The sequence below is a fragment of the Mustela lutreola genome, chromosome 15, assembly GCF_030435805.1.
Source record: "Mustela lutreola isolate mMusLut2 chromosome 15, mMusLut2.pri, whole genome shotgun sequence".
Taxonomy (NCBI): domain Eukaryota; kingdom Metazoa; phylum Chordata; class Mammalia; order Carnivora; family Mustelidae; genus Mustela; species Mustela lutreola.
In genome coordinates, this window is record NC_081304.1 from 19,171,633 (window position 1) to 19,199,364 (window position 27,732).

Here is a 27,732-nt window from a genome sequence, read left to right on the forward strand (position 1 = left end):
TGCTGACTGAGGGGTATGAAAGGCCAGGCTCTCTGCCTCTGGGGGATATTTTCCAGGAGCAATTCTCCAACCAGATCTTCCCCACAGGACCAAACCAACATTAGACTCCAAATGTGAGAGCCCCCTTGTTTAGCAACTTCCCTGCCCACTCCCTTTCTTTCTTCTGAAGATGTGCCCTCAATAAACCATGTGCTCCCTGAATCCCTGTCTCAGGCTCTGCATCCGGGAAACCCAGACACCTTCTCTGTGTATGAATTGAACCTTAGCTCCAGTGCCTAGGACAGTATGGCCGTGCACAATAAGGCTAAATATTATATTACATGTGCTTGATTGAAAGGAGGGATTGATTGGCTTAATGCTCAGAATGGGAGATAAGTGGGTGGGGTTTTTATTGTATAACTGCCCCCTCCCCCACTTACACACACACACACACACGCACACACACACACACACACACACAAGAGTCACACACAAGGTGTTAACCTTATCCCCTTGGCTCATCCCAGTACATCCTGTCTGCATCTAGGCCACCTGCTTATGTACATGCAAACCCAGGGGCAGATAATCCAGTTTGTGGATTATCCAGACCCCTGGCTGGCTGGCATCTTCCCATCATCTACCCTGTTCCAGGACCTTTGCATGGGGAGGGGAGGCTGAGGGAGCTGGTAGGGTTGGGCAGAGGAAGGCAGCAGGGGAGGGCAAGAGAGTGATGCAAACTCCGTCACAGTCAACTCTCCTGCTACTGTCACAGCCATCCGGTGAAAGATCAGAAACCACCGGATAGGGACGCCTGGGTGGCTCAGTTGGTTGGACAACTGCTTTTGGCTTGGGTCATGATCCCGGAGTCCCAGGATCGAGTCCCGTATCAGGCTCCCAGCTCCACAGGGAGTCTGCTTCTCCCTCTGACCTTCTCCTCGCTCATGCTCTCTCTCACTGTCTCTCTCTCAAATAAATAAATAAAATCTTAAAAAAGGAAAAAGAAACCACCAGATAAAATCACCTCCGGATTTTTGTGTGGATTCCAGGTATCGGGGCTCCTCATGAAAGAGATGTTAAAAGACCTGTTTTAGAGAGTGAAAAACACCCTGAATGAAGCTAGGAATATTGTTTGCTAGACAACCAGGCTGGGATCCCTAGGAATCATAGTTTGATAAGATGTTTTTGTTTGTTTGTTTGTTTTTTAAAGATTTTATTTATTTATTTGACAGACAGAGATCACAAGTAGGCAGAGAGGCAGGCAGAGAGAGAGGAGGAAGCAGGCTCCCTGCTGAGCAGAGAGCCCGATGTGGGACTCGATCCCAGGACCAGGATCATGACCTGAGCCGAAGGCAGCGGCTTAACCCACTGAGCCACCCAGGCGCCCCTGATAAGATGTTTTAAGATAATTCAAGATACACCAAGACTTTACCTATTCTGAAAGCTTTCCAGGAAGGAGAGTACGCAGATTTTTCAGTTCTCCCCATCAAGAAGGACTTCCTAGAGTCTACCCTCCTGCCAGACTGCTGCAATTTGGTCTGTTTCTCTTCTGATTTCAGAAGAAAGGAAGAACTATGGGTCTCCCATTTGTTTCCCCATGATGCTCCTTCTCCCAAAGATCTGGACCTGCCTTGTCAGTAGAAGCAGAATGTGGGGGCACCTGGGTGGATCAGTCGGTTAAGCATCTGCCTTCAGCTCAGGTCATGATCCCAGGGTCCTGAGATAGAGCCCCACATTAGGCTCCCTGCTTCTCCCTCTCCCTCTGCCTGCTGCTCTCCCTGCTTGTACTCTCTCTTTGTGTCAAATACATTGAATAAAATCTTAAAAAAAAAAAAAAAAAAGAAGGAGAAGAAGAAGTAGAATGTGAACCACATCTCTAATTATAGAATTTTTGGTAGCCATTTTTTAAAATTTTATTTATTTGACAGAGAGAAAGGGAACACAAGCAGGGAGAGTGGGAGAGGGAGAAGCAGGCTTCTCCCCGAGCAGGGTGAGAGGTGTGGCTCTCACCCCTCTTAATGAGGGGTGCCTGGGAGGCCCAGGTGGTTGAGCATCTGACTCTTGATCTCAGCTCCAGTCTTGATCTTGGGGTTGTGAGTTCAAGTCCCTCATAGGGCTCTATAATAAGCATAGAGCCTACTTAAAAAATAAAAATAAAAACTAGGGGCACCTGGGTGGCTCAGTCAGTTAAGCATCTGCCTTTAGCTCAGGTCGTGATCTCAAGGTGCGGGGATCAAGTCCCCATGTAGTTTGGGCTCTGCGCTTAGCGGGAAGTCTACTTCTTCCTCTCCCTCTGCCCCTTCCCTTGCTCATGTTTACTCACTCTCTCAAATAAATAACAACTTTTTAAAAATAAAATAAATAATTAAAAATATATTAATGAGATAGTTTACATTCTTTTCTCTTTCTAAGTCTGCAACATCTGCTGTATTTCACACTTACAACATACCTGAGTTCTGTTCAGCCACTCTTACAACATACCTGAGTTCTGTTCTCACCGCGTGTGGCTGGTGGCTGTCATATTGGACAGCATGGGTCTAGAGTTCCCTGGCGGTCCCTTCCCTGACACCAGCCCCACATTCAGCTCTTCTGGAGGGCAGAAAATGGTTATCTAGTTTGACTATCCTGGGGTGACCTTGGGAGGAGCTGGGGTAGGGGAGTGGTAAACAGACTCTAGGGAGAGTCCTAAGTCAGGTAATTAATTACTGGGAAGGGAGGAAACGAAACTATGTCTATTAAACCTCACGCTCAGTTCTTTTTTCCTGAGGAGTAGGGAGAGCCAAGAAAATGCTCTGAAGCCTGTGGTCCTCCAAGTCCCTTGTTTGTTTGTTTGTTTGTTTGTTTTTCCCAAGTCCTTTGTTTTTTTTTTTTTTTTTAAAGATTTTATTTATTTATTTGACAGAGAGAAATCACAAGTAGATGGAGAGGCAGGCAGAGAGAGAGAGAGAGAGAGAGAGAGGGAAGCAGGCTCCCTGCTGAGCAGAGAGCCCGATGCGGGACTCGATCCCAGGACCCTGAGATCATGACCTGAGCCGAAGGCAGCGGCTTAACGCACTGAGCCACCCAGGCGCCCCCAAGTCCTTTGTTAATCAGAATATTTAACTTGGGTTCCAAATCTGCCTCACCTCCTCCAGGAGGCCTTCCCAGATAAACTCTCCAACCTTGCCTGATAGCTTCTTTTCTGGTTGCTGTCGCTATTCAGACCAAAAACACTTCTTCACTGAGGTAATACCCCAGCCCTCCAACCCTTGTGTGGATACCCCACATTCCACAGATCCAAGATGAGCTCCTACTTGGCACCCACCACTGTCCTAGGGATACAGTGTTGAACAAAAAGAATGAGGGCTGTCCTCCCAGAACAGATAACCTGGGGATGAAGGCGGACAGCAAACAAACTTAAAAGCAAAACAAACAAGGCAATCTCAGAGGGCGATAAAATGAAGGCAGAAAGATCATGAAGGAGTTCCCCACGCCCACCTTGTACTGAGGACCATAGAAAGTGAACCAGAGAAGATCCAATATTGTCTACTCACCCCCCTCACTTTACAGATGGGTAAACTGAGGCTGATTGTGAGGTTGTTTCTGAGGTGCTGCCTGGTCAGACCGGTGGCTCTGTCCCTCCCCTGTTAGCCTGGGAGAGTTCCAGAAAGTGAGTAAGCAGTTCTGCCTTCTCACTCCCTAAGGATAAGAGTCAGCATCTGGAATGGAAGGCAATGGATAATCTTGCAAAAACAAACACAGTTGAAAGCATAAAACCTCACTCTCAGCAATCTTTAAAACCCAGCTGTCATCCTAGCACAACTCCACCAAACTACTCACCAGATTTCATAAGGAGGGGGTAGGAGGTTGGAGAGATAAGCCCTCCTGCCTTCCCCACCCCATTCTGCAGGGGCAGGGACCCAAGATTAGCACAGGGGCCTGAATGAACAGAGAGGCATGTTACCGCACACAGCCCAGAGTGGCCGAGGTATCTAAGACTTCAGGACTTGCTCCCCATCTCCTGTTCCAGGAGTCCATGCTCCAGAACAGCTGGAGGGGGAGGGGGACCTCGCTAGAAGAGTGGGGGGCACCCTGGGGAAAGTCCAGAGTCTCAGTTGCCCTTCCTCAGACTGAAGAGGTCCTCTCCATGTTCCTTTTGGAACATGCATTCCGTGTCTCAGCCTGGCTCCCTCCCTGAGTTGCTGGGATTTATTTCCGGAGATGTTTCGCCCACTCTGCCTGACGTCTGTGAGAAGCTGGGTGCTTAGGGAGTCCTCACCATCTGCCCACGTCCACCGTCAGCCAGGCAGCCCCCAAGCAGTTCAATTCCCAGACCAGGAAAGTCAGCCCAAGCTCCTTCCCATGCTCGCAAATCTTCTGCCAAGTGGCTGGAGATTTTCTTACCTCCCCCAAAGCAAGGGCACTATATAATGTCTGTTGCCCCCACACACACTTCTCATCTTGCTGAGGACTTGAAATCTGGGGATGGAGGAAGAAGAGGCTGGATTAGAGTTCTTTCCCTGCAAACACTCTCTGCACATACATTTTCGCAATGTCTATAAAAATTTGAAATACATATACCCTTTGACACAACGATTACATGACATATATGCAAGGAGGTCCATCTCTGTGGACACGCTATGGATTTAATAGGGGATTTAAATAAGAAATGATGGCATAGGAGCACCTGGGTGGCTCGGTCGTTAAGTGTCTTCCTTAGGCTCAGGTCATGATCCCCAGGGTCCTGGGATCAAGACACTCATAGGGCTCCCTGCTCAGCAGAGAGCCTGCTTCTCCCTCTCTCACTCCCCCTGCTTGTGTTCCTTCTCTCGCTGTCTCTCTGTCAAATAAGTAAATAAAATCTTTAAAAAAAAAAAAAAAGGAAAAGAAATAATGGCATATTCAGACAGTGAACAGTGGAACCTCACATGGTCATCAAAAAGAATGGGAAAAACCCCAATATCCCAACGTTGAATAATGCCCAAAATATAAATGAGAAAAGCAAAAACCTCCTGTAATTCCCTGTATGTTGGATATGAAGGAAAGAGGGAAAAAAAAAATCAGAAAGATTATATATAAAAACCTGCCCCTAATATTTAGCTAGCTCTGAAATTTAGATTATGGGGTTCTCCATTTTCTAAGTTCCTTTACAGAAAGATCTGTTACTTTTGTAAGCAAGTAGGGTGGGGGAGACAGTGAAAAAAACAATATTATATTTTTATATAAAAATTTATTTATATATATATATATATATATATATATTTTTTTTTTTTAAGGAAGGAAGAACAAATCCTTTCCTCTGGTTTAGCCAGGGGAGGAGGTCCCATGACACCCACCCACAGACTCCCCAGCTGATGGCCTTGGAAGTGACGTGTGGCTACAGTCCACCCTCCCTTTACATCCTAGTGCTGGCTAGGGCCTCCGTTACTGCCTTCACTCACTCCGCTCCCACTGGCTCGATTCACAAAAGGCCTGTTTTGGAGAACACACTGTCCCTTGCACCCCCGGCGCCTCAGTGGAAGTCTGTGCTTCCCAGGCCCCCGTGGAGGAATCCATCTCAAGCAAGACTTGGGATGACATGTGGTCAGTGGGGAAGCAGGGTGGGGACTTCTGGCCAGATTTGAGGCCAGAGTTCTGGACTTCAGAGATAAAGTCCTGACTCCTCAGGAAGGGGAGAAGGGGAGTGGAAAGCTGGCCTTTGAAGTAATCAGGGAGGGGATGCAAGGAGGATGGGAGGGAGGGAAGGGGAGGGGGAGCTCTGAGTTCCTAGACTTGCTGCCCATCTCCTATCTCTCTGGCCCTGGGAGTACGAAAAGCCAGCCTGGGAGGAAGGATCTGTATGTGCCACTAAGTAGCTATGAGCTCTTGAGCAAGTTGCTGCCTCCTCTGGGCCTTGAGACTTTTTTCCTTCCTCTTTGTTCTCTCTCTTCCTGGAACACATGCAGCACAGGACTGGAGAGGGCAGAGGAGGTGAGGCACCACTGCCATCCTTGCTGGGGGTTGGGCAAGGCACCTGGGGCAAGTGCAGTCCACCTGGATTTTACCATCCAGCTTGTGCAAGGAGAGGAGGTGACTGGTGGGGGAAGGGCAGCTCAGGGGGAGCCCAAATTCTGGGCCCATTGGTATCCTTCCACTCTACCACAGCCCCTATCTACCACTCCTGGCACCCCGAGACCCTCTGCTCTCAGGATCCCCTCAAGATCCATCTCAGGACCTCAAAGAAGTTCTACTTGCGGGGTGCCTGGGTGGCTCAGTGGGTTAAAGCCTCTGCCTTGGGCTCAGGTCATGATCTCAGGGTCCTGGGATCAAGCCCCACATCGCATCGGGCTCTCTGCCCAGCCGGGAGCCTCCTTCCCCCCTCTCTCTCCCTGCCTCTCTTCCTACTTGTGATCTCCGTCAAATAAATGAATAAAAATCTTTATTTAAAAAAAAAAAAAGAAGAAGAGGGACGCCTGGATGGCTCAGTTGGTTAGCAGCTGCCTTCGGCTCAGGTCATGATCCCAGCGTCCTGGGATGGAGTCCCACATCGGGCTCCTTGCTTGGCAGGGAGCCTGCTTCTCTCTCTGCCTCTGCCTGCCATTCTGTCTGCCTGTGCTCGCTCTCTTGCCCTCTCTCTCTCTCTGATGAATAAATAAAATCTTTAAAAAAAAAAAAAAAAAGAAGAAGTTCTACTTCATGAAGAAGCTGGGACAAGAAAACTACAGCCCATCTCCAACCCTGATCCCACCCCCATTCCAAGCCTGTGGTCCAGAGCTCAGCATGCAGAATCCCTGGGGCAGGGGCGCCCAGGGACTCCGGTGGTTAAGTGTCAGAATCTTGGTTTTGGCTCAGGTCATGATCTTAGGGTCGTGGGATCGAGCCCTGCCTGGGGCTCCATGCTCAGGGGGAAGTTGGCTTGAAAGATCCTCTCCCTCTGCCCCTCCCCACCCAAATAAATAAATAAATCTCTTAAAAAAAAAAGAAAAAAGAAAGAAAGAAAGAAAGAAAAAAGGGGCGCCTGGGTGGCTTGGTGGGTTAAAGCCTCTGCCCTCGGCTCGGGTCATGATCCCGGGGTCCTGGGATCAAGCCCCACATTGGGCTCTCTGCTTGTCGGGGAGCCCGCTTCTTCCCCTCTCTCTCTCTCTCTCTGCCTGCCTCTCTGCCTACTTGTGATCTCTGTCTGTCAAATAAATAAATAAAATATTTAAAAAAAAAAAAAAAAAGAATCCCTGAGACAGGAGGATTATTCCAAAGCTCCTGATCCCCACCCAACCAGAAGGGAGCTTTCTTACCAGAATCTTCCACTGCTCCCCTCTCCCCACAACCCCTTCAATGCAGCTGGCTTCTCCATCTCACTCTCTTGCTGCCAATACGGCTTCCTCCACCCTCACCAGGCCAGAAGGATGTGGGGAAGAGCTGGGACCCTGGCAATCTCCTGCAGACATGGTCCCTGCCCAGGGCTGGAGTCCGGGGGAGCAGAAGATGCTTCTAACCAGAGAGGGAGGCCAGGTGTTTGGCAGGGCCAGAACCAGGAACTGGGCCCCTGGAGGCCCCTCTGCAGGGGTGTAGGAGGGTGCTCTTCTTCCAGATCTGGAGACCCCAGTCCCCCAGGTGACCAGAAATGGAGAAAACATGTCCTTGGAGATTCTGAGATAAAAGGACATTATTGTGGTGGAATGAGGAGGAAAGAGCTCCCAGCAGGACAGAGGACCTTCTAGCCAAGTCTTCCCCAGCCTGTTCCTGGGCAGAAGAGGACTCTGCCCTGAGGACTGAGAGAGATGAGTCACAGGCGTGTGTAGAGGGGAGCCAGGTAGCACGTGTCTCCAGCAGAACCAGCCCAGCAGCTCTGTTAAGCAGGCCCCTCGCTGACGCACACCTGGGCACCCTTCTGGATCCATGCATACCCACTCGTATCCTGCCAGCCAGGAAGGGGAACAAATCTGAACCAGCCCAGACTCCACAGCAAAACTCAGCTTCTGCTGGTCCAGGCTAGGAAGGAGCAAGTTCCTTAGGAAGTCCCCCCGGACAGGCCAGTCAGCACCTTCTCTCCCTCCCCAGCTCCTTTATTTGATTCTGGAGTGGGGACTCTGAACCTGCTCTGGATCCCACTTTTGCACGAAGGGTAGGGGTGGGACCAGGGGGCTGAGGGCTGGAAAGAATTGTGCGTCTTTAACCCTCTACTCCCACCCAGGCTAGGAGGATCTGATTGTTGGTCATCTCTGACTCAGTGGGCCCTGGGTGTTGGTGGAGGGGGCAGACTTGAAAATCTGGGCAGAGGCCCTCTGGACCTAACAACAATAGCCTTTATTCGCTTTTTAAGATTTTATTTATTTTAGAGAGAGCATGAGCAGGGGGAGGGGCAGAGGAAGAGGAAGAGGCAGACTCCCTGCTGATCGGGGAGCCCCCCACAGAGCTGGATCCCAGGACCCTGAGATCCTGACCTGAGCTAAAGGTAGACCTTCACCAACTGAGCCACCCAGGCACCCCTAGCATTTTCTTTTCCTTTTCTTTTTGTTAAGATTTTACTTATTTATTTGACAGAGATCACAAGTAGGCAGAGGAGCAGACAGAGAGAAAGGGGGGCACGGGAAGTAGGCTCCCGGCTGAGCAGACAGCCTATGGGGCTCTATCCTAGGACCCTGAGATCATGACCTGAGCAGAAGGCAGAGGCTTTAACCCACTGACCCACCCAGGCACCGTAGCATTTTATTCTTATCCTCGCTATGGGTGACCTACACCTTCCCCCTCCTCCCCTAGAGAGGGAGTAGATGTCCAGCAGTCCACACTCCCACCAGGCACAAACCCAGACTACCACAACAGCCCCTCTCCTGGGAACAGCCACCATTCCTAGAGCGGGGCAACTCACAGCTTAGTCACCAGGGCCGGGCTGGCTCAATCCAGCCCAGACCTCCCCAGCAAGAGCCCCTGCTGCCGCCAGGGAGCTGCAGTCAGCAGGATTGAGCACACGGAGCTGGCTGAAAGCCAGGAAGGAATTACTTTCCATTCTCACAGGATCCCCCAAGGTGGAAAAAAAAAAAAAAAGGATCAGCCTGAGTGCTGAGGAGTGGGGGAGGATGAAAACAGAATGGCTCCTTGAGGACTTCTGTATAGAGACTTAGGAAAGTCCTCTCAAGGACCAGCCCTATGAGGGGCAACGTAAGAGCCAGGAGATGAGGGGAGAGGCGAGAAGCAGGGGAAAGGGATACCCCAAAAAACGGCAGAAATCAGGGAATAGCTTGGGAGAGGGCAATTTCAACTCCATCTGTAATTTCCACCAGCCATCCCAAAAAGAGTGTTTCCCTTGCAAATTCAGCTTTGAGATAAACACCCTCCTCCTCATTCCTGCCACCCGTATAAAAATCTGGGGCTACTCCTGGGGCTGGGTAAGAAAATACCAGACCAAGGTCAGAGCTACAGTATCATCAGTCTTTAATAACTTATAGGCAAATGCTAAAAAATAGTTAATAATAATACAGAGGGCACACATGGCTTATAAAAACAGTTGTGGATCTACAAACGTGGGGTAGGGTTCTTGGCACTTTCACACAGACACAAAAATAAAGACTATTGTGACTAGCATCCTTAGAAAAGCAGCCTTAGGGGACACCCCATTTGGGGGGGTGGAGGTGGGGAGACAGTTCTCGTTCATTCCAAATGCATTCTCCAAACAACCTTCTTTTGCCCCCAAAACACATCTCATCAACAAGCCAGAGAAGAAAAAGAAGAAACAGGGTCGAGGTAGAGTCACAGCTTACATTTAAGCCTCCCCAGTCCTGCAGCCTCCATTTCTCCAGAGAGGAGGATAAGGGAGGGAGAGGAGAAGTCATCCCATCTCCCCTCCCGTGCGGTCCCCAGTGCTGCACCAGAACAGGACCCCCAGTGTGCTCCTCAGTCCTTCATTGAGGCGGACGGGTCCTGCACCCCAGAGCTGAGTGAGGGGCCAGAGGCTCCAGATGGCTCTCCGGGTGTGCAGACCCCTACTGGTGAGGAGGGGACAGCCTCGGGTCACCGTCTCTTCTTGCCTACCCGGGCTGCCTTCTTCCTCTTGAGGATCATCTCGTACAGGCGCTCCAGGCCTGGCTGCAAGCCCAGCCCATCCACAGCACTGCAGCCCTGCACATGGGTGAGTGTGGCCGCTGCAAGCTCTCGGACGGCCAGCCTCTTCTCAACCTCTGCGGCGCTCAGTGCCCCAGGCTGATCCTGCTTATTGGCCAGCACCAGCACAGGCACACCCTGGTTGTCCGAAGACCGACTGATTCGGTGGAGCTCCACCTTGGCCTCCTCCAGGCGCTCAGCCTCGGCAGCATCCACCACAAACACCAATCCGTCTGTCCGCCGTGTGTAGGAGCGCCACAGGGGTCGCAGCTTCTCTTGGCCCCCCACATCCCACACTTGGAAGGTGATGCCACGGGACCCTCCCAGGGGCACCCGGATCTTCTCTGTGTTGAAGCCTTTGGTGGGGACGCTCTGGACAAACTCCTTGAACTTGAGCCGGTAGAGGAGTGAGGTCTTTCCAGCAGAGTCCAGTCCAATGACCACAACATGCAAGGCCTGGAAGTGGGGCAAGAAAGAGGCGGCAGTGGGCGCCATCTCAGTCAAGTGGTTCCCCATGGTGAGCTCCAGCTAAGGTGCAGGTCTTGAGGCACACAGTAGAGGCAGGGAGGTGGCCGTGAACGGCAGGCTCTTGGGACAGGTGCTGGGTTATCTGGACAGGGAAAAGTCACGAGAGAAAAAAAAGGAGACGCTTTAACAATAAACATGAAATGTGCAACTTCTAGATCCTTTCCTCAATCAGTCGCCCATCCTTCCTTTTTAAAATTCCGGCTTTTGTTTTGTTTTTTAAACAGCTCCATGTGTAAAAGAGGCACTCCCCACTGTCAGGGGCGACATGATATACAGAGACCCCCGGTCCTGGACACAGGTTGCGGGGTGAAGCCTTGATATGGATATGGTCGGCTTCCCGCGCCCCTTCTCCGAGCTCGCGGCGCGGTAGCAGACGCAGAGACCCTTATTCCCCACGCGAGAATCCTTACAGGAAAAGGCAGGTCGGGCAGCGCCCCCCAGTTAAGTGTTAGGGTACGGGCGCTGAGTCGGGGCAGTAAAGCCCGCTCCCGCCTGCCCACCGCATCTCCAAGCGGTTGGCACGCCCCTCCTTAACACCGTAACCCCCTTCCCACGGTCCCGCGACACTTCGCCTTGCACGGATCGCCTTGTCCTGCTCCCCAGGTCCCCGCACCGGGGCCACCTCAGCTCCCCCTGAAACAGCCCCTTTACCTTCCGGCAGCCGCACTCTCCCCGGACCAGCCACCCGAGCCGCCACACGAACTCCACTCCCACCTCCGCGAGGTGCCACCACCGCCGCCACCGCTGCCACTGCGGAACAGTCCCGGGGTCTCCGCCTTAAAAAGCCGCGCGAAACGTCACGCAACGCGAGCCAATCAGCAGTCCCTCAGCGGCGAGGCGGGGCGGGGCGGGGCCTGGAGATACGTGACCTGCGACCCCGACAACCCCGAGGTGGACGTCTCTGCTCAATGCGTGAACGTTTTATTTGCTCTTTTCTCCCATAGTCTAATATTTGGAGGTAACTCGGGATGGAAAGTGGGAGGGACAGACGTGGCGGCGTTTGACTTGGAAGGAGAGCTGAGCAGCTTCGTACTCTACGCCGTGGCATCCTCCCTGCCCACACAGAGAGCCACCCCACGCGTACACCGTCTCCGCCAGGGTCTCCTGGAGCGATGCTCACAAATCTTACTCCCTCATCTTTACTAAGTCAGTGTTCAAACCTGTGTAAACCCTGGAACCTCATGAAACAGCCTGAGGCACAGACTGGTGCAGTCTGCATTCTACAGGGGAGGAAAACTCCGAAGGGTTCAATGACTTGAATAAGGTCACCTAGGCAGGACGCGGCTGAGCAAGGGATCTGTCTGAATCCCAAGTGTGAGACCTGACGTCATAGCTGTCCCTCCTCTCTCATCCGAGAGGACATAGGGTTAGGCATCCTCAGCAGAAATCCCTCAATTGCTGGTTCTAGTGCTGACCGGAAGCAGACACCCCAAGGGCCTCCCTTGTTCAAAGAGATAGAGAGACTTCTTCACTGCACAGGACTTTGATTATCCTCATTCGTACTGTGTGCTCTGCCGGAGAGACCTCAGATAGAGAGGAGGCCTAGGTCACAGGGCCGGACCTCAGAGGGCTTAAACTCCAAGACCCACCACTGACAGGGAACACTAGACCTTTGTAAACCTCAGGTAAGTAGGACCTTGTAGGACAGGGCGCCTGGGTGGCTCAGTGGGTTAAGCCTCTGCCTTCAGCTCAGGTCATGATCTCAGGGTCCTGGAATCAAGGTTCTCTGCTCAGCAGGAGCCCTCTCCCCCCCCCCAACCCCCAGCTGCTTCTACCTACTTGTGATCTCTCTGTCAAATAAATAAAATCTTAAAAAAAAAAAGTCTGCATAGGGCTTCAGAGAAAGGAGAGGTGTGAACTGGAAGCTTCTGGAAAGGTTTCTGTAAGTTAATGAGTACTGTGTAGGATTGGTTAGGAGGGGGATAGGACGGAATGGCGTCTCCCCAGCCATTGCACCCTGATACAGTTTGGGCAGCCCAGAAGGGGAGGAGATGTCACAAAAGGACAGATGAGCAAAAGGATATCAGTGATTACCTGCGGGGGAGGTAAGTGAAATTGAAGGAGGGGAGGCAGATCAAAGAATAAGATCATAACCCTATTATTTCCATTTTTTTTAAAGATTTTATTTATCTGACAGAAATCACAAGTAGGCAGAGAGGCAGGCAGAGAGAGAGTGGACGGGGGTGGGGGGAAGCAGGCTCCCTGTGGAGCAGAGAGCCTGATGCAGGGCTCGATGCAGGGCTCGATACAGGGCTAGATACGGGGCTCAAGGCGGGGCTTGATCCCAGGATCCTGGGATCAGGACCTGAGACGAAGGCAGAGGCTTTAACCCACTGAGCCACCCAGGCACCCCTATTATTTCCAATTTAAAAGGAGGCTGGATTTTTACATTTCCCGTGTAATTCAGTATTAACCCTTTTTAAAGGTTATATTTGAGGGGGATCGGAAAAAGAGTAGGGGAAGTCACTGCTAGACAGGGAGGGCCTAGCCCTTTCCTGTCCACTGGTCTCCCATCCGTTTAGCACCAGCCCGCCTTGCCACCTCCCTCTTTCCCTCCCTCCTATAAAACCAGCCACCTGGTTTCCCCAGCAATGCAGGGAGCCTCCTTGAATCCCTGGAGACATCAAGACCTTAGGAAATTAGTGTTATACTCCATGTTGGGGGGTAGCAGATTACCACAAGAGCTAAGACACAGAGATGGCCTGTGTTAGGAGAGGGGAAGACGGCAGGCCACGAAGTCGGAAACCACTACCATGCTGAGTGGCCACTGCATGCCAGGCTCTTCTTCTGAGAACTCTGTATACTTTTCCCTTTTATTTATTATTTTTTTTTAACTTGTTTTTTTAAAAATAAGCTCTAGGGGTCCCTGGGTGGCTCAGTCGTTAGGCATCTGCCTTCAGCTCAGGTCATGATCTCAGGGTTCTGGGATCAAGCCCCACGTTGGGCTCCTTGCTCAGCAGAAAGCCTGCTTCTCCCTCTTTCACTCCCCCTGCTCATGTTCCCTCTCTTGCTGTCTCTCTCTGTCAAATAAATAAATAAAATCTTTTTATTTTATTTGTTTGTTTGTTTGTTTGTTTATTTGACAGACTGAGATCACAAGTAGGCAGAGAGGCAGGCAGAGAGAGGAGAGGGGAGCAGGCTCCCTGCTGAGCAGAGAGCCTGATGCGGGACTCGATCCCAGGATCCTGGGATCACGACCTGAGCCCAGGTCCCTAAGATCATGACCTGAGCTGAAGGCAGAGGTTTTAACCCACTTAGCCACCTAGTCGCCCCTAAATAAAATCTTTTATTAAAATAAAGTAAGCTCTGGGGTGCCTGGGTGGCTCAGTGGGTTAAGCCGCTGCCTTTGGCTCAGGTCATGATCTCAGGGTCCTGGGATCGAGTCCCGCATCGGGCTCTCTGCTCAGCAGGGAGCCTGCTTCCTCCTCTCTCTCTGTCTCTCTGCCTGCCTCTCTGCCTACTTGTGATCTCTCTCTGTCAAATAAATAAATAAAATCTTTAAAAAATAAAATAAAATAAAATAAAATAAAGTAAGCTCTACACCCAACGTGGGGCCTGAACTCACGACTCTGAGATCAATGAGCCATGTGTCTCACCCACCGAGACAGCCAGGTACCCCATACTTTTCCTTTTTAATATACAGCTCAACCCAAGAAGTCAGTATGGTTATTCCAAAAAGAAGAAAGAAGCACTGAAAAGTTAGGTAATTTGTCCAAGGTCAGGCTGCTAGAAATTGGCCAAACTTGGCATTGAGCAAATGTTACAATGGCTGTGAAACTGAAAACACACAGTAATGAGAAACACAGATTGTCTCGTTTTTCTTCTGCAACCTCTGAAACTTCCTGGGCCTCATAACTGAGAGGGAAATTGTCACTTGATTATCTGATGAAAGTGATAAAACTGACAATCCTACTCCACCCTTCATCTTTCTGGTTTGCCAGAGGTGTTGATGAACAAATGGGTAGGAGGGGGAGGGGCAGGGAGAGGTAAAGGAAGGGGCCCAGCTTGTCAGGGCAGTGCTAGACTGTGGGCTTACGGAAATTTGTCCCCTTTATACTGTGGGCTTACCGAAATTTGTCCCTGTCTAGCAGGGAACTCCGGGAACTCCGGTTCCCTGCCCCCCCTCCCCCACATACACACCCTGTCCCCAGGGAGCCTTCCTCCATTAATGACCATTTTCCTTCCTGGCAGCCTCATGTCTGCAGCCCTTTCTCTCCACAAGATCACAGCCCAGGACCTTCTGTATTGGGGGATTCACTGCAGAGAACATTTGAACATCCGTACATTGAACAATCATATATGGGGTGCCTGCTAGGTTCTGAGCACACAGCCCTGAGTGAGATAGTGAAGGACCTGCCCTCTTGGAATGTACATTCTAGAGGGGAGAGGCAGGCAGTGAAATAAAGAAGATGGTTTCAGATGGTGATACTTGCAATCGAGGGAAATAAGACAGGGAGATGTGCCAGAGAGAGACTCAGGAAGGGAACTATTTCAAACTGGGGAGAGAGGAGGCTTCTCAGGAAGTCCTCTCCCATAGGTGACATTAGAGCCAAGGATAAAGCCACAAGGAATCAGGTCAGCATTCAAGACAGAATGACAGACTAGCTGGGACCTACCCACTTCCTTCCAAGGGCTCCCCCACATGGATAGGATTCCATCCTTCTTCATCCTCAGAGCTGTCTCCCTGCCAGATGAAGCCCTTAACCCAGGGCTGGTTCCTGTCATCTACAGCTCCAAGCTGCCCAGCACTGTGCCAGTGGACAGTCAGGAAATCTTGCATGAATTCATATCCCTGACTAGGAGAACCAAACATCTACGCTTAGCCTGGGAGATTCCTGGTCTGGGGTTCCTCAGCCTTTGAGGGTTCTGCTGATACTGGGTTAGCCAGGGATGCCTATAAAACCCTGTGTTTCTGGGCAAGTTCTAGGTAGTATTGGACTCTGGGGACTTTATTGAGGACAAGGGACTTTCTTAGAGGAGGAAAAACAGAGGCCAGGGGTGGGGATGACGCTGGAGAGAGAAGCCCCTCCTCAAAGCCTGGCAGGCTGAAACCCTGGGCTGAGAGTCAGGGTGAGTCCTGTCCCTCACCAATAGACTAGCTTGGAAAAGTCACTCTCCCCCCTGCCCTCCGGGTTTAGGCCATTCCAGGTCCCTTCAGCTACCAATAGTCCATACACAGAAATAGCTGAGGATAAGAGATGAAGGAGCTCACCAAGGAAGGGGCTGAGAACATCCTTGTCTCCAAGGGAGGAGTGAGCCGTGAAGGAGGGAAGCCAAAGAAGCAGCTGGCAGCTTGGGAATCACAAAGACTCTTTTTTCCTTTCTTTTTTTTTTCTTTTTTTTTTTTTTTTTTTTACGGTTTATTTATTTATTTGAGAGAGAGAGCAGGGGTAGGGGCAGAGGGAGAGGAGAGTGCATCCTCAAGCAGACTCCCTGAACAACGCAGAACTGGCACGGGGCTCCATCCCACGACCCTGAGACCACCACCAGGAGTCCACAACTTGAGTGTAAACCAAAAGTCAGCCACTCCACTGACGGAGCCACTCAGGCACCCCCACGAAGACCCATTTTTCAAATCCCAGCTTTATTTACTCAGGAACAAAATGGAGAAATTACAAGCTACCTCTTAGAATGAGTGTGAAGAGGAAAAAACCATGTATGGAAGGACCCCATAGGCACCCTTCTCCCCTGCAGGCGGCCCTTTCAGAAGCAACGATCCCAAGACCCAGTCCCAGGGCCTGGGGCTTAGGTCTAGAAAGGAGCAGATACTGCCCCCTGGTGGATATGTTTGTCACTGACTGATCCCCAAAGAAAAGTGGAGGGAGGTTAAGTTTTAAGTTATGTATATAAGTTATATGCAGGTTCCTTTGCCTCCTTCTGGAGTCTTCCATTCAGACAGGGCCTTTTTTACAGTTTGAGGTTGGAAATGAAAAATATACCCTCTTCAAGTTTTTCTGTGGAACTGAGATCAGATTTAAATGAATATTATTTGTGGGGTACCTGGGTGGTCCAGTCAGTTATGAATCCAACTCTTTGATCTCAGCTCCGGGCTTGACCTCAGGGTCGTGAGGTCGAGCCCCACTGTGGGCTCCGTGCTCGGCATGGAGGCTACTTCAAAAACAAAAACAAAACAGAAAACCATGATTTGAGCAGAAAATTTCATTTCGGTGACATTTCCCATACTGTTACTGAGGGCCTAATGACAGGGGCAGAGAAGGCTGAGGTAGGAGGAAGCTCCAGGGCAGGGACGGTTATGAAGAGCTCGGTGGCAGCCATGTTTGGGTGTCTGTGAGGAGGGATGTCCAGCGTCCATGCCTAGCACTCAGGGGAGGGCCGGAGGAAGGGATTTGGGTAGTCAGCAAGAACCAGGCACGAGAGCCCCCAGGAGAAAGAGAATACCTCAGAAACAAGGAACAGCTGAACTGAGAGGCAGAGAAGGGAGAAAGGCAGGCCCATGCTCTGGAGGGAACAGGTTGACCGCCCAGGTATCCAAGCTGGGTGGGCTCCTTGGAGCATTCACAACAGGGCCGGTCCCCAGTGACCTCATCCGTTCGATTCAGTCTTTCTCCTCAGATTGGGGTGGGGAGGCTTCTCAGTCCAGCCCTCCATGTGGTCTGGCACACACTGAGAGGTTAGTGTAGGCTTCAACCCATCGATCTCAAATTTGAGTGTACGTCAGAATCATCTAGAGGACTTACTAAAAACACAGATTGCTGAGCCCCACCTCTAGAGTTTCTGATTCGGTCAGTCTCGGGCTCACAGACCCAAAAATGTGCATTTACAGCAATTTCTCAGGTAATACTGATGATGCTGGTCTGGGGGCCACGCTACCAGGACTATTGGCTTAAAAGAGGAGTTCCAGTCCTGACTTTCACGTTTCCAGTGAGCCCTTGGGCACATTATTTATCTTCCCAGCCTCAACCTCTTCATCTGTAAAATGGGATAATACTTACCTCACATGGTTGTCATGAGAATTGAATAAGGTTAAATGTGTGAAGCAGTCCACAAAGGAGTTGGCCTATATAAAGTTCTCTATGCCTGGTAGCTGTTATGATAATGATATTAAATTAGTTTATCTCAGGGCTCCTGGGTGGCTCAGTCGCCCTTCTGCACAGGTCATCAATCCAAGGTTCTGCTCGGCGGGAAGCCTGCTTCTCCCTCTCCCGCTCCCCTTGCCTGTGTTTCCTCTTGCTGTGTCTCTCTCTGTCAAATAAATAAATAAAATCTTTTAAAAAATAAAAAAAAAAAACAAATGAGTTTATCTCAACCAATAAAACTACAGAAAAAAGGACCCAGGAAACCAGTTTAATATGGAATATCTTCCTCAGATAACACACAAAGTGACATATACAAATTGATCCTTGGCTGCCATTTCTTTTCCAATGTATATGACTGAAAGCATTGCTTTTCAGAATTTCATGTGCATATTAACCTCCTGTGGACCCTATTAAAATGCAGATCATGGGCTCCTGGGTGGCTCAGTCATGGAGCATCTACCTTCACTTCAGGTCATGATTCCAGAGCCCTGGGATCTAGTCCATGTCGGGCTCCCTGCTCCATGGGGAGTCTGCTTTTCCCTCTCCAGCTCCTCCGTGGTTGTGCTCCCTCTCTCTCCTTATCTCTCTCTGTCAAATAAATAAAATCTTTAAAAAATAAAATAAAATGCAGATTATGTTTCAGTAAGTGTTACAGACTGAATTGTGCCCCACCCACTCAGGTTATATATTGAATATTCAATACTTTATTCAAGTAAAAATTCAATATTTATATATTGATGCCCCACCCCCCAGTGTGATGGTATTTAGAGGGGAGGCCTTTTGGAAGGTAATTTGGAGAGAGGAGATTATGAGAGTGGGGCCCTCAGGATAGGATTCCCTTAAAAGAGATGCCAGAGAGCCAGAGATACCAGACGGAGAAGGTGGCCATCTGTGAGCAAGGAGGGACCTCACCAGAGTGCTATCTGGTTCAGCTGGTACGCTGAACTGGGACTTCCAGCGTCCTCCACGGTAAGAAAAGAAATTTCTGTTCTTTAAGCTCCTGGTCTACAGTATTTTGTTATGGCAACCAGAGCAAACTAAGACAGTAGGTCTGATGCGGTGCCCAACTTTCTGCATTTCTAACCGGCTCCCAGGTGATACAGATGCAGATGTTCACAGACAGCGCTTTGAGCAGCAAGGATCTAGAACAGATTAATAGAAAGTTACCCTAAAGGCTGTGCATTTTCCCTGACGGTGAGTACTTTTTTGGTGTCTTTTTAAAAATTTTTTTTATTTTCTTTCTTTTTTTTTAATTTTATTTATTTACTTGACAGTCAGAGATCAAAAGTAAGCAGAGACAGAGAGGGAGGAAGCAGGCTCCCCGCTGAGCAGAGAGCCCAACGCAGGGCTCTATCCCAGGACCCTGAGCAGAAGACAGAGGCTTAACCCACTGAGTCACCCAGGCGTCCCCTGACGATGAGTACTTTAAATGTTCTCCTGCAGATCTACAACAGAAATCTGCTATAATCCCAAGCCTCTGATGAGTCTAGAGGCTTATTATCCCGAGCCTCAGCAATCATAATTAGATAAAAGAATGTATGAGCTAAGAGTTTTGTCTGACCCCTGGTCACCTTGCCTACTGCAAAGACCTTTGGACTTGGAAGACTTTTGGAAGTACCCAGGGTGGGGTGCCTGGGTGGCTCAGTGGGTTAAGCCGCTGCCTTCGGCTCAGGTCATGATCTCAGGGTCCTGGGATCGAGTCCCACATCGGGCACTCTGCTCGGCGGGGAGCCTGCTTCCCTCTCTCTCTCTCTCTCTCTCTGGCTGCCTCTCCGTCTACTTGTGATTTCTCTCTGTCAAATTAATAAATAAAATCTTTAAAAAAAAAAAAAAAAAGGAAGTACCCAGGGTGAGCCAGGCAGCTTCTGCAAGCTGGATTTGCAAACTGGGGATGTTAACAGTTCTCAAAGGTGTTGTAGAGGTTAAATGAGAGGTACCCGGTTGGCCCAGATGATAGAGCATGTGACTCTCGATCTCAGGCTTGTGAGTTTGAGCCCTACCTTGGGGGTAGAGTTTACTTTTTTAAAAAAAGGTGGTTTGTTTGTTTGTTTTAAGATTAAATAAGATTGTGACCATGCATGTGCCATAAACTGCACCTGGCTCACACACAAGGATACTAAAAAAAATAATAATAATTAGAGTTGAGCCCCATGAAACAAGTTTCTTGGCCTCTGAATTGGAACTCTTTGCTCCAAAGCTCATGTTGGCCTCCTGCACCTGAAGATTCCAGGTAGCCAGTAGGGTCTGCAGCAAGCCCAGCATGGGGAAGAGAGGACAAAGGGAGAGGGGGTCGAGAGATGGACTACCTGGGCAGGTGCTGGAAATAGAGAGGGGACAGACCCTTCTCCTGCTGTTGGGCCTTATCCAACTTGGGATAGGGACTAAGATACCTGCCCAAATGGCCAGAACACCAGACAGGACAAGAAGGCCAATGAGAGATAAATAAATGCTTGGGGTGTTCAAACCACAGCAACCCCCTCTCAGCCAATCCAAATTAGTGAGTAAATTAGATGGTCTGAGACACACAGATCTGAACAGAGATCATAGGATTAGAAGGCCCAAAGAGTCACGTTGGGTGCAAGCTAAGCACCTTATGTATTATTTCATGTGACTCTCGTGCATTCGTTCAACAAATATTTATCAAGCGCCGAATACATACTGAGCACTGCCTCAAGTGCTGCGGATAGAACAGCCACAAAACCCCTATCAAGGTGAGAAGCACATAAACCAATATATGTGTATATTTATGAATATATCTAAATTAAGTGTCTTAAAATATTTTTTAAAGATTTTATTTAGGGGCGCCTGGGTGGCTCAGTCGTTCAGCAGCTGCCTTCAGCTCAGGTCCTGATCCCAGGGTCCTAGGATCGAGCCCCGTGTCAGGCTCCCTGCTCAGCGGGAAGCCTGCTTCTCCCTCTCCCACTCCCCCTGCTTGTGTTCCCTCTCTTGCTGTCTTTCTCTGTCAAATAAATAAATAAAATATTTTAGGAGCCCCATGCAGGGCTCAGACCTAGGACCCTGAGATCATGACCTGAGCAGAAGGCAGATGCTCAACCCACTGACACACCTGGGCATCCCCTGTCTTAAAATATTATTAATTTTGATCACTGAAGAGTTGGGGGGGCAGTCTCCCAAATTCCCCCACCCCAAGGAGGGGTCCTCATTGGCCTCACCATAGTCCTGGCCCTGGATAAATATAATATCCACCTTGCGGGACTGTTGAGTGAATTAAGTTCGGTAATACAATAGAGCACTCAGCCCAGGGGCTGGCGTTGGAAAGGGTTCAGGCAACACCTGAGTACAGGCTCTCCATCCCACAGGGTGAAGTGACTGCGTTTCAGTCTTATAACCGCAATACCTTCTAGTTTTTCTGAGATCAAATGAAAGAAATATTAACCCCCCAAGTAAACTGAAGTTCTCTAGGAAGGAGAATATGAAAGGTAAATGCTGACTAAGCAGCCAGCCAGCAGCAGTCTTTGCCACAAAGAAAGGTCAGGGGAGGGAGTTTAGGAATTGATTGGCCTTGATACCCAGAACATCCCTGACAGTCATCTCTCCTCTGTCGTGTGCCACCACCCCTGACCAGATCTTCCACCCCCATCACCCCTGGACCAGGCCAGTAGCCTCCTAATTGCTTCTCTGATTCAGTCCGATCTGGGGATCGCTTCTTCACTTAACAAACGTTTACTGACCACCTACTACCTGCCAAACACTAAGCTAGTGATGGGGTACACAGATAAATACTGATGAGGGTCACCCCTCAAAGATCTCGGATTCCAAGCGGGGGCGGTCAAGGGTTGCCAGAAAAGGTGGAGAGTGGTGTACCTGAAACGAATTAGCAGGTGGGACAAAATGCATATGACAGCCGCTAATCAGAATTTAGGTAGGGTATAGAAGGGCCTTTAAAGAAGGCTTCAGGAGAAGGTGACACCCAAGGGGAATCCAGAGTATCTGCATAAACAGCCAAGTTAGGAAGACGTGAAGGAAACGATGTCCCAGGCGCAGGGAGCTTTACGTATGAAGCCCAAGACATGATTCACTCTCAGAAGCACGGAGAGACCCAGGTACTGGAGTTGGAGAAAATCCATCCAGCGGCCCACCCCCGCTTCCCGATCTGACACGCCTCCTCTCTCCTCCGCACTTTCTTAAGATTTGCCTTGCGTCTCGCAGGAAGGCAACCCTCCTCGCTTCGGGAAGCCCCTGCTCCAGACCTTCCGCTCCCCTAACTCAGAATGAGCCCCTCAGCTGGCCAAGTACGATAAGATCGTCTTTCCGCCGACGTAATACACCACAAGGTCCAAGCATTTCTAGTGAGGATGTCTTGCGACATTGTCTTCTTCAGGACCAACTCCGCCAACGGCTCCCTTCCAGAGGCCCCGATTGCCGTCACCCAGAGCCCTCTTGGATCCTGTCTTTTCTCTCGGTCTGTACAAAAGTGGAGACTAACCCCCCCCACCCCCCGGCCCCGTCCGGGATTCAACGCAGGTGCGTTGCCGGGTGACTGTCGGCCCGCTGTCTGTGACCACGCCTCCTGGGCGGGAAGAGGAGGGGCATTCAAATTAGATGTGGCGCTACAGAGAGAGGAGACGAAGCGACGACAGAAGCACCATTTCTGTGTTCAGGTGTAGAGAACGGACATGTGTGCGGCCCGGCGTCCTGAGCGATGGCCGCCATAGCGCTGTCGGCGAGGGGAGGGAAGCGAGGCGTGGGCTGTGCGCGCTGGGGCTCGCTGTGAGTGCAATATGGATGGCGACTTGGCGGTGACAGCGAGGGACGGGTGCTTGGTATCGCTTCTCGGCCTTTTGGCTAAGATCAAGTGTAGTATCTGTTCTTATCAGTTTAATATCTGATACGTCCTCTATCCGAGGACAATATATTAAATGGGTTTTTGGAGCAGGGAGATGGAATAGGAGCTTGCTCCGTCCACTCCACGCATCGACCTAGTATTGCAGTACTTCCAGGAACGGTGCACCCCCTCGGGGGTTAACAGACGGGTTACAAATGACAGGACTTGTCTTAGAATGCTCTGATCTGAAGTATTTTGGGGTTTTACCTTTCCTATAGCTGCTGGGGACACTTCTTGAGGGGTCGTGCCTTTATTTCAGTAACTCTCTTTTTTTGTTCCTGGGTTATTAAGTCTGGAGGAAGTTCTATCCTTTCCTAGCTACCCTTTCCTAGTGACTGACTTGGGGGGGGGGGAAGCTAGCAGGATCCCCTCTCTTACTCTCTGCTAAATGTGAGTTCATCTCTAAGTCAAGTGTGTTGGTCTCTCTGAAGCTCCCTTTTCTCATCTGTTGAACAAAGATTTGTTTGACCTACTTTTATCACTGTGGATGGGAGTAAGGAGCCACCAACCACCATGATGTAAAACCACCAGCCCAGACTAAAGGTCCCTTTAATTCTGTGGGAAGGGGAAGAGGAAGGAAGCTGAAGAAGTTGGGAGCTGGGCCTTGGCAGCCTCAGTTTCCAAAGATGTAAAATACCAAAAAGAACACTTTCACTTTGGGATCCTTGAAATGAGGAAAAGAATAGGGGCTGGGGGGTTGGGAGGATGGGGAAACTCGGTGATGGACATTAAAGAGGACACATAATGGAATTAATTAAGGAAAAGTGGGACTAGGTAGGGAGACAGGGATAGGGGCTGTGTGATTGGCTCACAGAAATCTCAAAAATGTGGAGGCCTGGGGACCCTTTTCTATACTAGACTAAACCTAACAGCCCCTGTTGGCAATCCTGTTGGGACACTTAGCACGTCTTTTTTTTTCTTTTTTTAAGATTTTACTTATTTATTTGACAGATCACAGGTAGACAGAGGCAGGCGTGGGGGGGGTAGGCTCCCTGCTGATGTGGGGCCTGATCCCAGGACCCTGAGATCCTGACCTGAGCTGAAAGCAGAGGCTTAACCCACTGCGCCACCCAGGCACCCTGACCCTTCTCACTTTTGAGGGCTTCTTCTGTATCTTCACTTAATAAACCTCTATCCCTTTACTCTCGCGTGTCCTCAAGATTCATTCTTTGGCTCCATGAGACAAGAACCTAGCTCTCCGGCTTCAGAATGAGCACTAAGGGGGGCGCCTGGGTGGCTCAGATCTTTAGCATCTGCCCTTGGCTCAGGTCATGACTCCAGGGTCCTTGGATGTATCCCCACACGGGGCTCCCTGCTCAGTGGGGAAACCTGCTTTTCCCTCTCCCACTCCCCCTGCTTTTCCCTCACACTCCCCCTACTTGTGTTGCCTCTCTTACTGTGTCTCTCTCTGTCAAATAAATGAAACCTTTTTTTTAAAAAAGGCACTGGGGAGGGGGGGGTGCCTGGTGGCTCAGTCGTTGAGCATCTGCCTTTGGCTCGGGTCATGGTCCCAGGTCCTGGGATCAAGACCCACATCGGGCTCCCTGCTCAGCAGGAAGCCTGCTTCTCTTTCTCCCACTACCCCTGCTTGTATTCTCTGTCAAATAAATAAAATAAAATAAAATAAAGGCACTAGGTATTATAAAAGACTGTTGAATCACTGACCTCTACCTCTGAGAGGAGTAATACATTCTGTAGTCGTTAATTGAATTTAAATGTTTAAAAAGCAAGGTGGGGGGCGCCTGGGTGCCTCGGTGGGTTAAAGCCTCTGCCTTCGGCTCAGGTTATGATCCCGGGGTCCTGGGATCGAGCCGCGCATCGGACTCTCTGCTCGGCTGGGCGGGGAGCCTGTTTCCTCCTCTCTCTCTGCCTACTTGTGATCTCTGTCAAATAAATAAACAAAATCTTTAAAAAATAAAAAAAATAAAAAGCAAGGGGAAAATGTGGGGATTAGCAAGCACACAGTGGGTGCTAAATAATGGCAGGCAAGTTTTGAAGCCCCATTCTTGGTTGAGACAACCTAGTTTTACGGATCTAGTTTTACGGAGCTGGGCACACAACTTGCTCTCCAACACACGAAAACTTGTGTTTTAGCCCCAGGATCCTGAGAACACGTTTGGGGCGGGAGGTTGGGGGAAAGGCACTCTGCTGGCCCTCGCACTGCCTCGATCATCTGTAACTCCTACGTCCAAGGTTTTCAGGCTTGGAGTAACACCCGGCTGTATCAGAGAAAGACAGCGTAACAGCTCCCCACTTCTTTGTTCACGTCTCTCAGGGAATGTTCAAGGGCACCTAATTAATCAGATTCTTCTATGCTTTTCCCCATCTCATCCCCAGTTCTCGCAAGCTCCTCAGTCACTAACGACCTGAAAAGAAAAAAAAACAAACATTGAGCTCCTACATTAGGGGTGAGGAGGGAGCAGAAGGCTGGCTGCAGACAAAGCAGAAGGGGACACCGGGCACCCTCCCCCCACCCCAACTCCTGGGTGTGACAGGCGCGACCTCCTTCCAGGAAGCTCCCAACGCTCTTAATGTTAATGCCTTGCTTGAGCGGAAAAACAACCTTAACGTGAAAATGGCCAGGCCTCAACTGATCTTGTAGGTCCTCTTTAGCATATGAAAGTTCTTTTGAAACTTCCATTTTTCCTTACCTCCGCCTCCCAACTTGTAGGTATATAATGGGCCACTCCACAGCCCCTCGCTGCGGCTGTTTTTACTCAGGGGTCTTGTCCATGTTCTCGGATAAACCACCATTTTGCACCCAAGACGTCTCAAGAAATCTTTCTTGGTCGTCAGGTCCGCCGTGGATTCCACCCCGTCAAACATCCCAGGTAATTCCAAAATCCCACCAAGGGGCGCTCTCCTTTTCTGTCTTACCGCCAGAAGATCCAGAAACTTGAAACTCTCCTCAGGGTTGTAGAAGGTGAGAGTGTGAGAAGAATGGTGAGGAATTGGGTTGCCTGTGTTGGTAGTGAAAGTTGAGATCCTCAAAACTGTGTTCGCTGCTTCTCTCTGCCTCTCTCCCTCAGCCATCAAGTCCCGTTGCAGAACACTTTTCTTTCAGGCTGCTGTGTACACATGAGAGTCTTGTTAAAAAGCCTATGGTTCTGCATTTTCAATATGCTCGCAGGACTCCAACGCTGCTGGTCTGGGGACCACACTTTGAGCGGTGAGACTGTGGCAAACTGTCCCCCCTTGAGTCACTTTTAAAACGGGGTATGTGTGACCCCAGCTTAGCTGGCTGTTGCTAGAAAAAAGCAACGTCTTTTCCCCACTGACAAGTCAGACCGACTGACCCAGTTCTGATGCTCGTCCTAGAAGTAAAAGCTTTTGTTCGTAACTGGGAAAAGGAAAAGGGGAGAAGGCTTGAGAGGGAGAGGGAGGGGTCAGAAGGGAGAGGAAGTCCGAGGAAACAAAACCGGTCAGTCTCTCCAACCGGGTCTCTTCAACTTGTTATGAAAGCTGAGGTGCTGGAAAGGACCTCACAGAGCCGTGGAAGAGTACAGTGTAGACCTTGAGGTGAAGGCAGGGTCACTGCAGGACCAGGCAGAAGGGATACGGTGAGGCCCAGACTTGAGGACGCCGGCAGGGACCCAACAGTCCTCTGGAGCCCCGGGGACAGAACACTTGGGAGGCCCTGCAGTTGGCAGCCTCGGCCCGGGGAAGACGTTCTCTGGTTGCGCTTGGCGTCCCCAATGGCTCTGTGAGGAGTGGCGGGGGTTGAATGGCAGCCGAAGAGGAAGGGAAGAGCATGGCAGATGGCCCTGACCACAGGGACAAGGTCGTGTTCACCTGTGTGATCCAGAGCAGGTGTGACACCGAAGAATCAGTTGATTCAAAAATGCTATTTCAGGGTGCCTGGGTGGCTCAGTGGGTTAAGCCTCTACCTTCGGCTCAGGTCATGATCTCAGGGTCCTGGGATCGAGTCCCATATCGGGCTCTTTGCTCAGCGGGGAGCCTGCTTCCCCCTCCCTCTCTGTCTGCCTCCCTGCCTACTTGTGATCTTTCTCTGTCAAATAAATAAATAAAATCTTTAAAAGAAAAAATTTTTTTAAATGTTACTTCATTTTATGATTTTATTTAAAAATTGATTTATTTGAGAAGAGAGCGCACAACTGAGAGGGACAGAGGGAGAGCATCTCCGACTCCGAGCCGAGCACGGATAGGATCCCAGGACCCTGAGATCCTGAACTGAGCTGAAACCAAGAGAAAGATACTTCAGGACTGCACCCACCAGGAGCCCCTGAATCACAATTATTTTTTTTAAGATTTTATTGATTGATTTGACAGAGACACAGCGGGAAAGGCAACAAAACCAGAGGGAGTGGGAGAGGGAGAAGCAGGCTTCCTGCTGAGCAGGGAGCCCAATTTGGGCTCAATCCCAGGATTCTGGGATCAGGATCTGAGCTGAAGGCAGATGCTTAACGACTGAGCCACCCAGGCACCCCTGAATCACAATTTTTTAAAATTATTTATTTATTCGACAGGCAAAGATCACAAATAGAGAGACAGGCAGAGAGGGAGGAGGAAGCAGGCTCCTTGCTGAGCAGAGAGCCCGCTTTGGGGCTCGGGGCTCGATTCCAGGACCCCGAGATCATGACCTGAGCCGAGGGTAGGGGCATTAACCCACTGAGCCACCCAAGCGCTCCCTGAATCACAATTTTTTAAAAACAGGTTATCAGGGACGCCTGGGTGGCTCAGTTGGTTGGGCAGCTGCCTTCGGCTCGGGTCATGATCCCGGCGTCCTGGGATCGAGTCCCACATCGGGCTCCTTGCTCAGCAGGGAGCCTGCTTCTCCCTCTGCCTCTGCCTGCCATTCTGTCTGCCTGTGCTCGCTCTCTCCCCCCCCCCATCTGATAAATAAATAAAATCTTTAAAAAAAACAGGTTATCAGAAGATTTTTTCAAAACAAAAATCCAGGGGCGCCTGGCTGGCTCAGTCAGTAGAGCATGCAACTTTGGATCTGAGTTGGAGGATATAGAGGTTACTTAAGCACAAGAATCTTTCAAAACAAAACAAAACAAAAAGATCCTCTAAAAAAAGGGGGAGGATGCCTGGGTGCCTTTTCCTCGGATGGAGCTCTGCTTCCAGCTCTCTGCTCAGCAGGAATCTGCTGCTTCCTCCCCTACTCCCCCTTCTTGTGTTCCCTCTCTTGATGTGTCAAATAACTTTTTCGCATCCGAGAGACCATCAGGGAGCCAACACCGCTGTAATCACACAAGGGTTTATTTGACAAGCTTAAGCTTGGGCCCAAGTATACTCAACACAGCCGAGTAGGGACTTGGACCCTGA

The 27,732-nt window shown here is 50.2% G+C and overlaps 1 protein-coding gene, 1 long non-coding RNA gene and 1 other non-coding gene across 3 annotated transcripts; 1 reads left to right on the top strand and 2 right to left on the bottom strand.

Annotated features, from left to right (window-relative positions):
• Nucleotides 1-323: 323 nt before the first annotated feature.
• On the bottom strand, nucleotides 324-5,036 carry LOC131816251 (uncharacterized). Its single transcript, XR_009347987.1, has 3 exons — nucleotides 3,510-5,036; nucleotides 1,001-1,061; nucleotides 324-790 (listed from the first exon to the last, which is right to left on the bottom strand). It is a non-coding gene; the product is annotated as an uncharacterized LOC131816251 (long non-coding RNA).
• Nucleotides 5,037-9,346: 4,310 nt separating this feature from the next.
• On the bottom strand, nucleotides 9,347-11,326 carry ARL4D (ADP ribosylation factor like GTPase 4D). Its single transcript, XM_059149528.1, has 2 exons — nucleotides 11,209-11,326; nucleotides 9,347-10,639 (listed from the first exon to the last, which is right to left on the bottom strand). The coding sequence occupies exon 2, from the start codon at nucleotides 10,543-10,545 to the stop codon at nucleotides 9,940-9,942; it is 606 nt and encodes a 201-aa protein (XP_059005511.1). The 5' UTR covers nucleotides 10,546-10,639; nucleotides 11,209-11,326; the 3' UTR covers nucleotides 9,347-9,939.
• An 11,054-nt stretch (nucleotides 11,327-22,380) lies between these two features.
• LOC131817295 (U2 spliceosomal RNA) lies at nucleotides 22,381-22,571 on the top strand. The gene has a single exon (XR_009348478.1). It is a non-coding gene; the product is annotated as a U2 spliceosomal RNA (small nuclear RNA).
• Nucleotides 22,572-27,732: the final 5,161 nt, after the last annotated feature.